The sequence below is a fragment of the Lathyrus oleraceus genome, chromosome 5, assembly GCF_024323335.1.
Source record: "Lathyrus oleraceus cultivar Zhongwan6 chromosome 5, CAAS_Psat_ZW6_1.0, whole genome shotgun sequence".
Lineage (NCBI taxonomy): Eukaryota > Viridiplantae > Streptophyta > Magnoliopsida > Fabales > Fabaceae > Lathyrus > Lathyrus oleraceus.
The window spans coordinates 442113424-442131866 of NC_066583.1; the positions used below are offsets into that span (position 1 = coordinate 442113424).

Here is an 18443-nt window from a genome sequence, read left to right on the forward strand (position 1 = left end):
TGAATCCCTTGGATAATAAATAACTATCAAATTCAATTCAAACATTTAAAAAATAAAAAACCACCATGGAGCATCTTAATTACCATTCTGCCTACAGTTTCCACAGCTTAAAGCTTCAGATCTGAAGGTTTTGATACAAAAATTCAAAGCCAGAGATTTAAACTAAAAAGTATGATCTTAGGAACAAAGTAATAAATCCACATTAGACAGGTAATCATCTCCAAGCAGAAAAACTTTCCAGTAAACAAATTTTACATCCCTTTAAACCAGCAGAGCCCATTTCTCCCTTCCAGAAAACAATTTAAAAGTCAAGTTCATCCACTGACATGAAGATTGTGTGGAACCACCATGGATTCTCTAACAGCGGGTTTGCTGATGCAGGAAGGGGTTTTGACAATAGCATACAATGCTTTATTTTCTTCTACGTTTACTTCTTTTTCTATCACTTTCATCAGAACTTGCTGAGTCAGACTCTGACTCAGAACTGGTTCCCGAATCTGATGAACCGGAGCTTGCAGATTCATTATCTGAGTCAGAATCAGGAACTTGCTTCTGTTGTTGCATGATCAGACGTGGCATGTTTTTCAAATACTCGCGTAGATTCTCAGTAAGACCACCAAGTCCAATGGATGTGAAGAAGTTAATGCAGAATCGTGTGTTTTTAGGGTTATCTTTGGGAAATATTGATTCAAAAGAATCCTGCATTGTTGGATCATTTAACCGCTCATTTAACAACCGAATGCCAAGATGCTCTGACAATTCCTGTAGCATTGAAAAATGAAATCAATATCCTCCATACAGAGACATGAATAAATCATAAGTACAGTACATCACATCAAACAGATTATATATAAGAACAAATAGAACAAATTTCCCACAAGTAACAATCTTGCATAAGATATATACATCTATAAAGCATGCTGCAAGAAAGGTTGAAAATGTCAAGTACAGGCACACAAGGCCTGATGAAGTTATCACACCATGCTACCATTTTTCACATCAATCATGGATCACTAACAATATTTCCATGCAAAGTGTGCAAAAAACACCATCTTGGTGTAGAACAACTAATATCATGATAGAGGAAACAAATCAAATTTTTATTTTCTAATAAATAGATACTAAATCTTAAAGACATTCACAAGTCGGTTTTACCGGTGAACAAAGAGGATAAGGATGAGGTGCTATTCAGAGTTGGCTTGCACTGAGTAAGACGGTCAGAAAAACAATGGCCTGCTAAAAAATCATGGACCTGCTTGAATAGGCATGCAAGATACATAATAGCAGGCAAACAAAGAGGCCTAGCCAAAAAAAAACACTGGGGTACAAGAAGTTGGGGAAAATGTCGGACGTGGGTTTTCATGGAAGGGCTATATGTCTCCTGAATCTAAAATACTTTGGATGCAAAATGACAGACAATCACAATACTTCCTAGGGAGAAGGATGAGAAATTTAAAAAAATAGATGGGCAAAACTCGATTTTTGAACTTGTGCCTGCAGGGCAGAAGCCACAGTGGCAACATTTCATACTATGAACAGCCTCAATAGCAGCCTCGGTATGCAAAACAGAAAAACATGTTGCCATGGAAAACCAGTGGCAGCAATTGCTTGGCTGCAACATATCTGCCCTAGAGCATCTAGTGCACTAATCTTAAATAACATATGGTCATCTAGATTGCTTATTCTATAATTATACGAATTGCAAGTGAATCACATAGCATGCATAGTATTTGGTCTAGGGTGTTTTTGAAGGGGAGTATTGATGCAAAAGTTGGAACTTCTGCCATGTGACTAGGATGTCAGAAGTTCAGAAATCAGCATCTGCAAAATGTATGGTGAGGCTGCCTATAACACAGATCCATGTTATTGTTATCAAAGAGCAGTTATGGAAGTGCTATGGCAGTATGACAGCACAGTTTATTGACAAGCCTCCTTACAGATGTTACACTTAGGATATTACAATGGATGAATGGCCACACAAGACATGATACACTTAGGAAATAGAGTGTAGAAGAGAAGGTTGAGATGTTGTGGAAAAGATAGTAGACTCAAAAATGCCTTAGCTGCTTTGAGCATGAGTGGAGAAAGCCATAGAAAACTCATTAAGGAGAACTTAACAGATAAATGTAGCCCAATAGTTAGAGGCTAAATGGAGTTAAAATTGAGTCATTAGCCATGATTCATAATAGGATATTATGGCATCATTTGATCATGTATCCAACCCCAAAGTAGTGGTAAAATGCTAAGACTTGGTAATTTTGTTGTTTGGTTCTTGTCTTCGTAATTTTGTTTCTGTTAGACATAATGAAATTTCTCTGTTATAAAAAAAATGCACTGCATTAACAGATTCAAAATCCCTATATCACATCTTAAGCAATCTAGAATATATGCGTTTAAAACTAGGAAAACTTGAAGTCATAATGCAACGGAAGCACACAAAAAATGAATATTTGAGTTGGAATCAAGTACCTGGAAGAGAATCTTAATAAATATACGCGAAGAAGAAGTTGTGTCCTCTTCAGTCAAGCGAATGTATGATAAGACGTGCCAAGGCAGAGCAAATGTCCCAAGCAAATGAGCAAAAAATTTTGCCACATTTCGCAGTTTGTTTGTTTCAAGTCGATGGATCATGGAATATTGCTTCACAAAGCATGTCTCAAAATTTTCTTGATGCACTTTGTTAATCATGCAGAATCGCTGGCCCAGAAGACCGTAATATCGGAGGTAAGTTCTTTCTTGGCTGCAACATTCCAAAAGCATAATGCACAATTCCATCTACATCAATGACACAATTTATTTAAATTACGTTTTGGCAAGTAGATAGTGTTAGCAACAGAACAATAAATTTCCAGCGAATATTCAATTCAATGCTTACCTCTTGACCTGGCTCGAGATGAATTTTGAGAAGCTTATGACCAGCTTCCTCGAAATCTACACTAGACATGATTGTTAGATAGATAGTCCTCCTCAGATTAACAAGATTGGTTTCTGTTTCATCTTTAATCTGCATACTTTCCTCGGTCTCTTCATCAGATTCATCATCATCATCATCTGATTCAGCATCAGAGCCTTCATCATCTCCCTCTGATTCCTCCTCCTCACCCAGCAGGGATTTCTTCAACTCTTCATAACGTTTTTCATTCTCCATATAATTGGGGTCAGGTTTGAATATATCTGAGAAAACAGAAAATACACAATCACAATGAAATATGACCACAAGTTAATTTAAGTACACATAAATAAAAACTTAAAAATAGAATATGTACCGAGATTAGTCTCAGGATCTATTTCCTCATCCAAGGAGACCTCATGAGTTAACTGATCTTCCTGCTCCACGAGGTCTAATTCAGGCCTAACAGCTGGATAACCCTGTAAATGCAATACAATAATCATCAAACATTTCAATTTCAAACTATGCCTATAAAATGCTTTAAAAAGAGTTGACATTCAGTGTCCCTGTAAATGTGTTGTTTATGTCCCAAACACTAGAATAGTGTGTACCTGAAACTTTGCCCTTCTTATTGCAAACAGGCCTTCAATCAAAAATTGAACACGTTTGTCAATTTCTCCTTCATGAAGAATTCCCCGGAAACGCTCAAAGATGCCTACAATATTATAAATTTAAGGTAGAATTCATTAGTGTGATAAATACTTAAAATAAAGACCAGGGGATATGCTGATCATTTACACAAAAGCTAAGCACACTATAACTATAACTGGGGCCGGCTACATGGATCATACTACACCATTATGTTCTATCAAAACTATGAGTCTACAACCATATAGTTAAAGTAATACCCACCATGAAGTCCTCTAGGTGAGAGATCCTGCAGTATTGAACCACATTCTGTGACAAAACCAACAGCTACTTCAACACTGTCATCGGTTGGCTTTTCGAGCAAAACCGTTAGTAGCTCTAGCGCAATGATCTCATGAGCCACCTGCTGATTCACCAGATGTGCTACAAACTTAACAGCAGCAAGTAATTGAGGCTACAGATAACAATAAAAACCCAATTAGAAGCCAAATAAAAGTAAAATTGGAACAATAACATTGATCTCAGCATAAGAAAACATATATTGGTGCTTAATTACACACACATACCTTGTCATTCCGCTTATACGCTCTTTTTAGCTGCAAAACAATCCTTCTAAGCAAAAGATCCCCAACTTCAGGAAATTTCGTGTTGACAACAGCAACCAATGCGGAAAACACATCGGTAAACCCGGGAGACGCCATCTGAGACTTCATACAGGATCTACAGAAGAGCCCTCTTCCGCGAATCAAGTTCTCAGCAAACAATTCCGGAATTATGTTCTTAATGTTGGCAGCATTGACCTTGTTCACCAGTCCATTTATACTCTTTCTTAGAGCATCCCAAGTCAGCCGTTGATACTCAGGACTACTTTTATCATCAACTTCTTTCATCATCCTAGCTAACTTAAAGGGAGGAATGTAAACTCCACCACTTTTCCCCAATTTAGATGCATCACCATTGATTTCCGGTATCACCGCATGTTTTTCCTCTTTCTTCCTACCCTCTTCTCTCTCATTGCCACCATTCTTTTCAACGTAAATTATAATGCTTTTTGATGGCCTCCACCCCAACGGCGTTGTCTAGCCCTCCTCTTCCTTCCGTCTTTTTTCTCCTTTACCTTTTCTTTCAAATCCCTCTCTCCTCTCCGTTTATACATCTTGAAAGTGATATGTCTATCAGCAGCCATTTTCCTTACCTTCTCAGTGATTTCTACAGCAAATTCTCTGTTATACAATTTCTTCAAACCACCCATAAGCTTTGCGAAAGTATCTGGCTGTGGCATTAAATCGTTATCCATCATGTCTATACAAAACGAACAAGCTTCCTTCACATGTCCTTTTGAAAACAATGCATGAATCCAGATTGTCCATGCACTCACATTCATCTCACAACTTTTAGAACCAGTGATACAATTCCAAGTATCTTTAGCCATTTCAAGCTTCTCGGCTCTCAAAAGAGAATTCATCAACTCCTTCAAAGTACCATATTGAGGAGCAGCAAAAAGCCCTCTCCCAACCATTTCTTTGAAATACTCACAAGCTTCAACTAGATAATCCTGCTCAAGAAACCCATTAATCATGATGACAAAAGTGTCGATACTCGGACTGAGTCCACTCGCTTCCATTTCATTCCAAAGCCAAACACCTTGTTTGACCTCTCCCGACTTACAAGCCAGCCTAATGACTGTATTATAGATGTTAAGATCAGGAACACAACCAATCTTCTGCATCTCATTCACAAGTTCCATACACTCTTCCAATTCTTCCTTCTTTTCATGAGCCACCATGATATGCAGATAAGTCAGCTGAATCGGGGAATGTCCTTCTTGTATCATCTGATCCAAAAGCTCATAACCCCTTTTGATTTTTCCCCACTTGCAAAACCCGCTTATCAATGTCGTATACGTTATGACATCCATCTGACAACCATTTCTCTGCATTTCAACAAACATTCGCATTGCCTCCTCCAATTTCTCATGTTTACACAACGACTGGATCAAAACAGTATACGACACTGCATTCGGCTCGCATCCCCTTCTTCTCATCTCTTTCAAAAGATCATAAGCATCCCCCATTTTCCCAGCTTGAGCATACCCACCAAGCAAATTGTTAAACACCACAATATCCGGCTCAATACCCGCATCCTTCATTTGCACCAACACATGCTTCGCCTCCACAAGCTTCCCTTCCTTACACCAACCATACAACAACGAAGTAAAATGCTTAACAGTCGGCGGAAACCGATACCTCATATCCTCAAAAAGTGAAGCAGCCTCCTTAACACTACCATTCTTACACAACGCATCCAAAAGACACCCAAAAACATACTCATCCGGCTCACAACCATACTTAGGCATTTCATCTAACACCTCAATAGCCTTATGAACCATCCTAGCAGAAGCAAATCTCCTCATCAAAATAACAAACACTTGCGGCGAAATCAACTCAGGATTTCCCACTCTCATTTCTTCAATTAACCCCCAAACAGCACCAAACTGTCTCATTTTACTCAAAACCTTAATCATAGCTCTATACACATCTGGACTATGCCTATAACTTTGTTGCTTAGAAGCCCAAGAAAAAAACCTATAAGCTAAATTCCCAGCATCGCCACACCGATTCAATACACGTTCTGTTAAACCAGACCTAACAACAACTCCAGATTCTTTCAAAGCTAGCTCCAATTTGGGAACCCTAGAATGGTATTTTCTCAATATTCTGTAAACCTTTTCTACATCAGAAGCAAACTCGTCATTGTTTTGATCGGTGAAATTGTTTGCACTAGATTCAAGGTGAACGAGACCGAATTGGTCGTTTCTTATAGTAGTGTTGCTGGTTTTGAATTTTGGGGGGCTAGGGTTTGGTGTTGGTGGTGAGTGTGCAGAGGGTTGAGAAGAAATTATTTGAGAGGTAGTAGTAAAGAAGAAGAGGTGGTGTAATATGGTATTTTCATGGCTGATTTGAAAAGACTTTCTGAATGGAAGGTTGAAAAGAGTGTGTTTGTGGAAGAGATGTGAGAATCTATGCATGGTATGAATGATATAATGGGGAAAAAGTTGCGGTGAAAATGAATAGGAAGAAGAACAAGACTGAAGAGAAAGACGAGTTTTTTTATAAGAATTGTTGACGAAAGTATGAAGAGTGACTAGCGGAAGGAATAGTCTTGTATCGATCGAAAATGTGGATACTTTATCAATTTATAAAATATTTATATATAAGAGAATTCAGTCAGATATTGCATGAAAGAAAAAGTCTCTTAATATTGAATGTTTATGTGATAAATTCTCCGACATAAATAGTTATAGTTTTTCTTTTATTTCAAATTATTTGAGTTTCAAATTATTTGAGTTTCAAATTATTTTTCAATACTTTTTTTATTGCTATAAGAAAAAAAAAAGGTAAATTATGGAGAGATTGGGGAAGGCACAAGAAAGAAAGAAAGATACAGTATATTCCGTCCAAAATTTTGAGATATTATGCATATCGGTCAAATATTTGTACATTTTACTTATTTATTGAGGAAGTTGGAATCAATAACTCACGTTTGAACTCAAATATATTATATTATTAATTCACATTTGAACTCAAACTGTATTATATTATAGTTGGTTCCAAAGGGGATTTTCTTTTAAGTTGATTTGAAAAACAATTATCTTTAATTTTTAATTTTGATGATAGTAAATACATTTAAGAGAATAATTTTACTTTATTTGTTGTTATATGTCATATGAAAAATATAATTCAAGTATTGTAACTTATTATTACGGGAATGTAATCGATTATAGTTGGTCGAAATTCACTTTTGATTTGAAAAATAGAAAGTTCGTCATGGGCGTAATCGATTATAATAACCGATTTCTGTAACATGTTACCACTGTATTTAATTCCTTTTTTATAACAGTTGTAATCAGTTATATGTTTAATGTAACCGGTTACAGGTACAAGATTTTATGTTTTATATTATTTGATTTGATTGCTTGTATCTAATCCATTTGTAAACATATAAATACCTTTGAGGTATTGTTGTAAGTATTAATGATAATTCTCTCTCTCTCTCTCTTTCCCTCTCCACATTCAATTTTCTTTATTATTCATCAATCTTGTGGTTCCAAGTTCTAACATTTGGCATCAAGAGCCTGGTTCTGATCCCCAAACACTTAGTGTGCAACATGATTATGTTTCCAATGAAATAATCTCGACAAACCTACTCATCCTTGATGTGAAGTCTTAAGACAAATGGTGCAAACAAATGAAGATGTTGCTTGGTTGCCTAGATGTTCTTGAAGTGATCAAGAATGAGATGAATCCTCTTGTCGAAGGTACAACGGATGCACAACGGGCAACACATAAGGAAGGGAAGAAGAAAGATTTTAATGCGCTATTTTTATCCATTAATGTGTGGATGGTAACAACTTTGAAAAAGTTGGTGATTGTGAATCGTCAAAGCAAACGTGGAAAATATTAGATAAGACATATGCATGGGCTGACAAGGAGAAGGTGATGAGGTTACAAACTCACAAACGTCAACTTAAATTGATTCAAATGGAAGAGAAGGAGACCAACAACAATTTCACAATGAGAATCACTCGATTAGTGAATCAAGTGAAGGCATGTGGAGAAACAATCACAGAGCAGTATGTTATCGCGAAAATATTGCGTTCTTTAACGCCAAGATTTAACAATGTGGTCGTAGCGATTGAGGATCGAAGGATCTTGCAATGATGAACAAAGAGGAGTTACAAAGCCCTCTTGAGGCTCAGGAGCAAAGGATGGATGAGAGAAATAGTGATAAGAAAAATGCAGAGATTGCTTTGCAATCTTATTTCAACAAGAAGGACAAGAGATCGAAAGGAAAATAACCCATGAAGAGTAAAGAGAATTTTTAGAATTTTGGTGGAAGAGAGTCCCACAGTTCCAAGAATTTGACTTGTCAAAGGGGTTAGAGCAGATGCAACAAAAATGGTGGTCAAAGCAACTTTACAGGTTAAAGAAGGAGGGTTGATAAAAGAAATGTGTAATGCTTTAATTGTCAAAGGTTCAGTCTATCGCATCTCGAAAAATACAACCTCACGAACGCTCACGCGCTCGTGGAATGATTGAACATAATCGCCATCGAACTTTATTTTTCCAATGAAGGAAAGAAAAATATCGATAAAACCCTTAAAAAAAAGAAAATGTTCGTCGCAACCATATTCTAGTTCAGGAGTCGATTATGCAAGGGGAAGATATTAACACCCCTCACATCCATTGTATTTAACAAGAACCTTTTAGTTAAACTTGTGATTGAATGTTAGCTAATGTTATTTATGTTTTCGAGTGATAAAAGATTGAACAAGACAAGAAAAGGGGTCGCAAAAGGTTTTATTATTAGGGTGCTTGACGAGATTGTGAGTCTCGCTCCTACGTATCCTCAGGTACAATGAGGAATTCAAAGTTTCTTAGTTCTTCATAGCAAATGAGTATCGGTTGATTGATTTTATCGAAAGAATATTTAGATCGTGTTCTAGCAATTGACTGTTGCTTGTGATCGCAATTGAAGGCTTAAAGTGTTTGTTTGTATTGCGGTAGAACGAACTTAAATAATGTTCTTTTTGAAAAGGTTTTTGATCGCACGGGGGCGAGAAAATAATTTGATGCGCTGAATATGCTTTTAGGTGATTTACGAATATTCAAACAATGGGTTAATTATAGATATCACACGGATATTCGAGGTTACGAGGATCCATGCTTGTGATAAGTGGATTGAAGAATATGCTTTTGTGTGAAACTTGGCCTTCTTTCCTTCCTTTGGAAGATGTTTTGGTTCAAGGATCCATGCTTGTGATAAGTGGGTTGAGTGTTCTCCAAAGAATGTCTTGAAAAAGCAAAAGCAAAACAAAACTAACCTCTAACCTACTAACTATTAACTTTTAATTTCAAGTTTTTATCTTAATGCAATTTACTTTTAGCACTTTATTTCATTTGCCATTGTACATATCATTCTAATTATTTATGTTAATGTAATTTTCACTTTGTCCATTTGAACCATATTGTGTGATATATTTTGTTTGTGTATACTTTGTTTGTTTGTGTGGTCTTTGACCATTAATGTGTTGGTGTAAGCCCTAGAGGCCAATACTTTTGGTACTTGTATCGAATTATTTATAAATAATAAAAGGCTTTTTCTTTATTATGTTTGTTTAATAAAGTCCCTGGAATAGATAGTCCGTTTAATGTATCAAGTATGACTTAATCATGAGATCACATTAAACATAAGGATACTATTCTTAAAGTATCTGTAGTCGAGCTTTATTGTGAAGTGGGATAACATTAAAGCATGAAGACTATTATGTTTGTAGACTGATGATCGCATCTCATGGATCATGGATAAGGAGTTATCAAGTCTTAAACATAGGTATGAATATTAAGAGTAATATTTATACCGGATTGACCCGCTATGAGAATACTATATAGAAAGTTATGCAAAGTGTCATAAGTTATTCTCATGGTGATAATGGTGTATACCACTCTTCGACCTGAAACCACTATGGATCCTAGATGTAGAGTCGAGTGCTTTATTGCTGATCCAACGTTGTCCGTAACTGGATAACCATAAAGACAGTTGATGGGTACTCCACAAAGCATGATGAGGGACATGAGTGTCCTAGATGGAATTTGTCCATCCTGCGTAACAAGATAAATGTATATGGGCCCAATATTGAACTGGACAAGAATGACACGGTTTATACCTTGTGTTCAATATAGACATAAGGGCAAAGGGGTAATTATACACATAATTATTATTGATGCGGTCAATAACTTGATGCGGTGTTCGCAAGTATACGAACGCGTCAGAGTAATATAAAAGATTGTCGAATCCACAGAGACCAAGTGTCAATCTATCGTTATCTATTGTTATGGTGTTTATCAAAGGCAATCAAAATAGGTGTTTTTGGAGTGTGCAATGAAAAGTAAAGTGTTAAATAAAGATTAATTAATAAAGACAGGGTCGAATGTAATTCACGTAATCAATTAATAATCCAAGTACTTGCTAATAGAATTACTTATGGGCAGTGTTTCCTACTTTGAAAAGAACTAATTTAACAGGAACTATCGCTTTCGCGTATTCAGAACCGAGTTGTACTCTCTAATCAAACCCTCTTATTGTCACTTATAAAGAGGCGCGCATTGCGTTAGAGTAGTAAACCTATTTTTAAGAAATATAGTATCTTGACTAAGTTGAAAAGTATTATAACCTGGATTTCTTAACCAAAAGAGGTTCTCACGAACCAGACTCTAAACTTATAAACGCGTCCGAAAATAGTTTTAAAATCTCTTTTCTTTTTAATGTTAAAAACTCTTAATGAACTAAACAAAGCGCTTTCACTGTTTTTGAAATAGTTAAAAACAATTAAATTTAGATAGACGTTGGACGACTTTCGATCTTACCCAACGGAATTGAAGTGCGGGAAAACTTAAGTTGAAAGTTAAAATAGCCCTTAAGTGTTTCTACGAACAATTGTACGGATTATCGGTTCAATTACGATCCTTACATTCTAACCTTATCAATTTAGCTAGACATGGTAAAGTAAAAGTGCATTAAAATAAATAAAAGTAGTGCGAGTGCGGAAAGTAAATAAAAGTAGTGCGAGTGCGGAAAGTAAATAATTTAAAGCGAATGCGAGGAAATAAATAAAAGTAAAGCGAGTGCGAGGAAATAAATAAAGTAAAGCGAGTGCGGGAAAATAAATAAATTAAAGCGAGTGCGAGGAAATAAATAAAAGTAAAGCGAGTGCGAGGAAATAAATAAAGTAAAGCGAGTGCGAGGAAATAAATAAAGTAAAGCGAGTGCGGAAAATAAATAAGATAAAGGCAAGTAATAAAAACCTGCTCCAATCGGAGGGGTGAATAAATTGCAAAGCGGAAATGAAAATGGCGGCAGGATTAACTTCCTTCCAAAGTGCTCCAAACTCGATTACAGACTCTATCACAGACTTGATTACACAATTGTGGTAACACTCCAATGCAAAGCGATTACCACTATAAAATACTGAATATATGCCTAAGTGAAACAAATTTGCTTCTGAGTTTGTCTCTGTTCTAAGTTTGGATGATTGTAAAAGTGAATTCGCGTTTCTATTTATAAGCAAGTAAAAAGATGGAAATGACTTGGATGCCCTTCAACTTGAAAATAGGAGGGAACCGTTTTTCCTCTTGTGGCGCCCGCCACAAGGCCATGGCGCCCGCCACAAGGCCAAAGTGAGGCACCTTAGTGGATGTAGTGGAGAACGTGGGAGTTGAGGGAAGTTGAGCTTGGACACGTCATGGCTTGGTCTGTGGCGCCCGCCATTGGGTAGTCCATAAGAACAAAATGCTGAATTTTAGGGTTTTTGGCTCTTTTTCGCTCCTTTTCTCGATCGGGGCTCCAATTAAAGTAAAAACCTGAAAACAAAGAAAAACATAGCAATAACACAACAAAATGATAATAAAACAACTAGAATGCATGTGAAATCGGAGTCGAAAATACAGTAAATTTTAGTGTTATCAAACTCTCCCACACTTAAACCTTTGCTTGTCCTCAAGCAAAACATTAAAAAGCTCATAAAAGAAAATTTGTGTAAACGAGTGCTTCAGGTAAAAATTCCAAGTTCGAGTCGGGATGCAGTGATAGGTACTAACTGAGTGAACTAAGGGTATCATGATGACACTGATCCGCAAATACGGACATAAACTTCATTCCTATATTAACCAACCCATATTATCCCACAATACCTAGGCCTGCTTCTTCATCTCTTTTTGTGTCCTTTTCATTCAGGCGCAATCACATTAAGCCCGTTATCCGTACATGCTTCATAGTAGAGTGGCCTGTTAGTGATTATGATCTGAGCATGGGGTTTCTGGCACATAAATATGTGTAAACCCTTTTATTGGACCCAACTGTAGTTGTGGGGGATCGGATCGTAATCCGCCCTACCGAGTTCAGTGCTAGATACCTCTGAACTAACTAACAGTGGGTAAGTTTTTCTTTTTTTCTTTTTCTTTTTCTTTTTGTTTTTGTAGCAATTTTTTACAATTCTTTGGTTTAAATGACTTTGTGAGGGTCACCTATACCGGAGTTGCCTTTTTGCTTTCTTTATTTTTTTGTTTTTCTGGATCATTCACTTATTTGCATCGGTCCCCTACGTAGAGGATGCGTAGGCCGGAGCTGACTGCTGAGATAAACTACTGAGGACTTATACGGAAATGATGATTAAGGCCATGGTATATGGGGTTTCGGGAATGATTCCTATATTTACGAAGCTTATGGTGCTAAAACAGATACTGATGTTTCGCAAAGTTCTCCCAAGTCACCGCATCCTTACTCAAAACATGTCTTTAAAAACCTGAAAACTTTCGAAATAACACTATTTTCTTTTTGCAAAAAAAATTCGGTGGGGCTAAAGGTATGGGGAGGTAGGATTGTACTAAAGATCTACTATATTTGGTGACTCGTCAAACTCATGCATTATACTAAAAAGCAAAATAAACAACTAAAAGGAAATAACAATAAATAAACTATCTAAAAACAGCAAAGAAAAACGATAAAGGAAAAAAAACGAGAAAAGACGATAAAGAAAAGACGATAGAGTCTCCTCCCACACTTAAATCGAACATTGTCCCCAATGTTTCAAAATAAGATAAGGGAAGCAACCTATTGCGGACCACTAGTGCCCTCGCCATCCAATGTCAGGTTCCTGTAGCTGTTACTCAAGTCATCAGCAAACTCGTCCCAGTGAAGCTGGTGGCTAAGGAATCGGATACTCGGCTCAATGCCCAGTGCCTCCATACAGTGCTGATCAGGATAACGTGTGGGTGCCATAGGGCGCTGATACAGAGCGATGTGGCGCTCTCTCTGAGCATTATCTCTATAGGCCACGTGCATGTCATCGAAATCCTGCATCCTATAAAAGTTAAGAAAGTGATCCTGAAAATACAAACCATTCAAATCTTAGTCTCAATGCAAAATATGATAAAATAAAATAAAAATAAAAATAAATAAATGCGAAAAAGTAAAATGAAAGAAAAACCATGGGTTGCCTCCCACGTAGCGCTTGTTTAACGTCAATAGCTTGACGATTAGAATCTATACATCTGTAGTAGGAATTGGTGGATCAATCAGGGTGTGGCTCGAGCAGTATGCTGGAATGTCTCCTCCTTCGTAGAGCTTCAGTCTTTGTCCATTTACAATGAATGGACTACAGGTATCGTTCTTGATTTCTACGGCTCCGGATCTCAGAATCTTGGATACTTCGAAAGGACCAGTCCATCTTGAACGTAGCTTTCCAGGGAAGAGTCGTAACCTAGTGTTGAAAAGGAGAACAGAATCGCCTATATTGAAGTTTTTCTTTACTATTCTTTTGTCGTGATAGGCTTTTGTCCTCTCTTTATATATTTTTGCATTCTCGTAGGCCGATTGCCTAAGTTCTTCTAATTTATTAATGTCTAGGGTACGCTTTTCTCCAGCGGCTAGGTAGTCTAAATTCAAAGTTTTAATGGCCCAATAGGCCTTATGCTCTAATTCGAATGGTAAGTGACATGATTTTCCATAAACTAGTTGATAAGGAGTAGTTCCTATAGGGGTTTTGAAATCGGTTATATAGGCCCATAATGCTTCTTGAAGCTTCTGAGACCAGTCTCTCCTAGAAATAGAAACAGTTTTCTCTAGGATTTGTTTTATCTCCCTATTAGATACTTCTACTTGGCCACTAGTCTGTGGATGGTATGGTGTTGCTACTTTATGCCTAACTCCATATTTTCTTAAAAGTTTGTCAAATATTCTCGATATAAAGTGTGATCCTCCATCGCTTATGACTAAACGTGGTGTTCTAAATCTAGGGAATATATAGTTTTTAAATAGTTTGATTACTACCCTAGTGTCGTTTGTGGGTGCAGCTATAGCTTCAATCCACTTAGACACATAGTCTACAGCTACTAAGATATACCTATTTCCTAAGGATGGTGGAAAAGGTCCCATGAAATCTATACCCCATACGTCGAAGAGTTCTACTTCTTGAATGTTTCTTAGAGGCATTTCATCATGTCTTGAAATGTTTCCAGTGCGTTGGCATCTATCACACTTGACAATGAAAGCATAGACATCACGCCACATGGTAGGCCAGAATAGGCCAGCTTGAAGAATCTTGGCGTATGTCTTAGAGGTGCTCGCATGTCCACCATAAGGTGCAGAATGACAATGCTCGATAATATTATTTACCTCTTCTTCTGGAACGCAACGGCGAAAAATGCCATCTTTACCCCTTTTGAAAAGGAGCGGTTCGTCCCAATAGAAGTTTCTTACATCGTGGAAGAATTTCTTCTTGCGGTGGTAGTCAAGATCAGGGGGTACTATATCAGCAGCTAGGTAATTAACGAAATCTGCATACCAGGGTACGTTACTTATTGCTAAGGAATTTTGGGAATGCTCATAAGGATCTATGTTATCATCTTCAATGGTTTCTACTTTAGCTATCAGTCTATCATAGGCAAAATCATCATTTATGGGTATTAGTTCTGGTTTTAGATGTTCTAGCCTAGAAAGGTGATCGGCCACTACATTTTCAGTGCCTTTTTTATCTCTTATGTCTAAATCAAACTCTTGTAGTAATAGAATCCATCGGAGTAACCTGGGCTTGGCATCTTTTTTACTTAATAGGTAACGAATGACAGCATGATCGGTGTAAACAATAATTTTTGCTCCTACTAGATAAGATCTAAATTTGTCTATAGCGAAAACTACAGGGAGTAATTCTTTTTCAGTTGTTGCGTAGTTAAGTTGGGCAACATCTAGGGTTCTACTGGCATAATAAATGGCATATAATTTTTTATCTTTCCTTTGTCCTAGAACGGCTCCAACTGCATAATCACTAGCATCGCACATTATCTCAAACGGTTCTGACCAACCAGGTGGTTTCATAATGGGTGCAGATACTAGTGCTTGCTTTAAAAGATTAAATGCGTCATTACATTTTTCATCAAATATGAATTCAACATCTTTCATTAAAAGTCCAGTTAAAGGTTTAGTGATTTTGGAGAAGTCCTTAATAAAACGCCGATAGAATCCAGCGTGTCCAAGAAAGCTTCGGACTTCTCTGATTATTTTTTGTGGTTTTAGGTTTTCTATAACTTCTATTTTAGCTTTATCTACCTCTATACCTTTTTCGGAAACTATATGTCCTAAAACTATTCCTTCGGTTACCATGAAATGACATTTTTCCCAGTTTAGCACGAGGTTCACCTCCACGCATCTCTCCAGGATTTTCTCAAGGTTAGCAAGGCAATTGTGGAAATCAGATCCGCAAACCGAGAAATCGTCCATAAACACTTCCATGATACCATCTAGGTAATCTGCAAAGATAGACATCATGCAGCGTTGGAAAGTAGTTGGGGCGTTACAGAGGCCGAACGACATTCGTCTGTAGGCAAAAGTTCCATAAGGGCATGCAAAGGTAGTTTTTTCTTGATCTTCGGGGTGAATAGGTATTTGGAAGAATCCAGAGTATCCATCTAGATAGCAGAAGTAAGAGTGTCTGGCTAGACGCTCCAACATTTGGTCTATAAATGGTAAAGGGAAATGATCCTTCCTAGTTGCTTTATTTAATTTTCTATAATCTATACACATCCGCCATCCTCCTTCTAAACGTTTCGCTACATGTTCGCCTTTATCGTTTTGCACGACTGTGATGCCTCCCTTTTTAGGTACTACATGCACAGGGCTCACCCACTTACTGTCCGAGATCTGGTAGATTATACCTGCCTCAAGTAACTTAAGAACTTCCTTTTTTACAACATCACTCATTATAGGGTTTATCCTTCTCTGATGTTCCCTTGAGGGTTTTGAATCTTTTTCGAGCGAAATCCGATGCATGCATACGGATGGGCTTATACCTTTCAGGTCAGAGATATTATATCCTAAGGCTGAGGGATGTCTTCGTAAAATGTCTAAAAGTTGGTTCGTTTCCTCTTGGCTCAAGGTAGCACTAACTATCACTGGACGGTTCATCTTTTCATCGAGGAACTCATATCTCAGGTTCTTAGGCAGTTCCTTAAGTTCTAAGGTTGGTTTCTTAGGGCATGGCATAGGATCTGAGGTAAGGGATAAACATTCGTAGAGGTTATCATCGATGTAGGGTTTCTTAAAGTCATCATCTTCCCTTATGAGAGTTGATGGTAACTTAATTATTTTTATAATTTCTTTTTGTTCTAATTCTCTAACACATTCATCAATGATATCTAAGGCATAACACGAGTCTCCCATCACAGGTGCCATAAGAAATTTCGAAAGTATAAATTCTATTTTATCGTCACCTACCTCAAATGTCAACTTTCCTTTCTTGACATCTATTATGGCTCCTGCAGTCGATAAGAATGGTCTACCTAGAAGGATTGGTATATCATTGTCCTCTTTGATGTCCATGACAACAAAATCAGTAGGGATAAATAACTGACCTATCCTAACAGGAACATCTTCTAAAATGCCTATCGGATATTTAACAGATCTATCGGCTAACCGAAGTGACATCTTAGTGGGTTGTAATTCTCCTAAGTTTAACCTCTCACAAACCGCTAAAGGCATTAAGCTCACACTAGCTCCTAAGTCTAGAAAAGCTTTTTCGATGACATGATTACCCAAAAGGCAAGGAATGGAGAAATTTCCAGGATCTTTATCTTTCTTTGCTAATTTGTCCTCGGAAATAGCATTACATTCCAAAGGCTTCGGATCGTCAAGTCTACGTTTGTTGGTAAGGATGTCTTTGAGAAACTTTGCATAAGAAGGTATTTGGGTGATGGCTTCTATGAAAGGGATTTCTACATGAAGTTTTTCTATAACTTTAATAAATTTTTGATACTGTTTATTGATCTGGGTTTGTTTGAGTCTTTGCGGATATGGTATAGGTGGTTTATATGGCGGGGGTGGTATGTAAGTTTTATCTTTAGGTTCTTCTCCTTTTTCTCGACCTTCCTGGTTTTCAGATTCCTCTGGTTCCTTTACTTTGTCTGGGGGTTTGGTTCATTCCTTAGAAGTTTTGGGTTCACTCAATCTAGGATTTGGTGGCTCATCATAAGCGTTTCCACTTTGTAAGGTAATGGCATTGGCTTGTCTTCTCGGATTTTGTTGAGGTTGTCCAGGGAATTGTCCTCCAGGTGTAGTCTGAGGGGCTTGGTTTAAAGCTACCTGAGAGATCTGGGTTTCAAGCATCTTGGTATGAGTAACTATTTGGTCAACCTTGGTTCCTAACTGAGTAATCAATTCGTTAACATGAATGTTTTGGTTCATGAACTCCTTGTTTTGTTGGGTTTGAGCGGTGATAAAATTTTCCATAATTTTCTCAAGGCTCAGTTTTGGTGGTGCAGGTTGCATAGGTTGATTTGATCTTGGGGCTTGATAACTAGGTCTCGGAGGTGTATTATTTTGAATAGGGTTATTGTTTTTATAGGAGAAGTTCGGGTGATTCCTCCATCCAGGGTTATAGGTATTCGAATATGGGTTCCCTTGGGTGTAGTTTACTTGCTCATAGTGGGTTTCATTTAATAGACTGCGTTCTGCAGATTGATGTCCTTTGGTTCCACATATCTCACAATCCGACGAAACTGCGGCTATAGTATTCGGGTTTATGCACATATGCTCGACTTTAAGGGCTAATGCGTCCATTTTAGCTTGCATCATGTCTATAGAGCTTAGTTCATACACTCCTCCTTGGGCTTCCTTCTTCTCAACTGTCGCTCGTTCGACTCCCCATGATTGATGGTTTTGAGCCATATCTTCGATGAAGGCACTAGCTTCAGGATAAGGTTTGTTCATCAGAGCACCGCCTGCGGCAGCGTCGATGGTCATCTTTGTGTTATAATGAAGTCCATTATAGAAGGTTTGAATGATTAACCAATTTTCT

The 18443-nt window shown here is 37.4% G+C and overlaps 2 protein-coding genes across 2 annotated transcripts; both read right to left on the minus strand.

The window, feature by feature from the left end:
• Positions 1-411: 411 nt before the first annotated feature.
• LOC127081246 (uncharacterized) lies at positions 412-4431 on the minus strand. The gene is made up of 7 exons (XM_051021519.1): positions 4105-4431; positions 3803-3992; positions 3502-3605; positions 3267-3369; positions 2876-3174; positions 2470-2775; positions 412-762 (listed from the first exon to the last, which is right to left on the minus strand). The coding sequence occupies exons 1-7, from the start codon at positions 4429-4431 to the stop codon at positions 412-414; spliced, it is 1680 nt and encodes a 559-aa protein (XP_050877476.1).
• Positions 4353-6738, minus strand: LOC127085329 (pentatricopeptide repeat-containing protein At3g49730-like). Its single transcript, XM_051025848.1, has one exon. The coding sequence runs from the start codon at positions 6564-6566 to the stop codon at positions 4578-4580; it is 1989 nt and encodes a 662-aa protein (XP_050881805.1). The 5' UTR covers positions 6567-6738; the 3' UTR covers positions 4353-4577.
• Positions 6739-18443: the final 11705 nt, after the last annotated feature.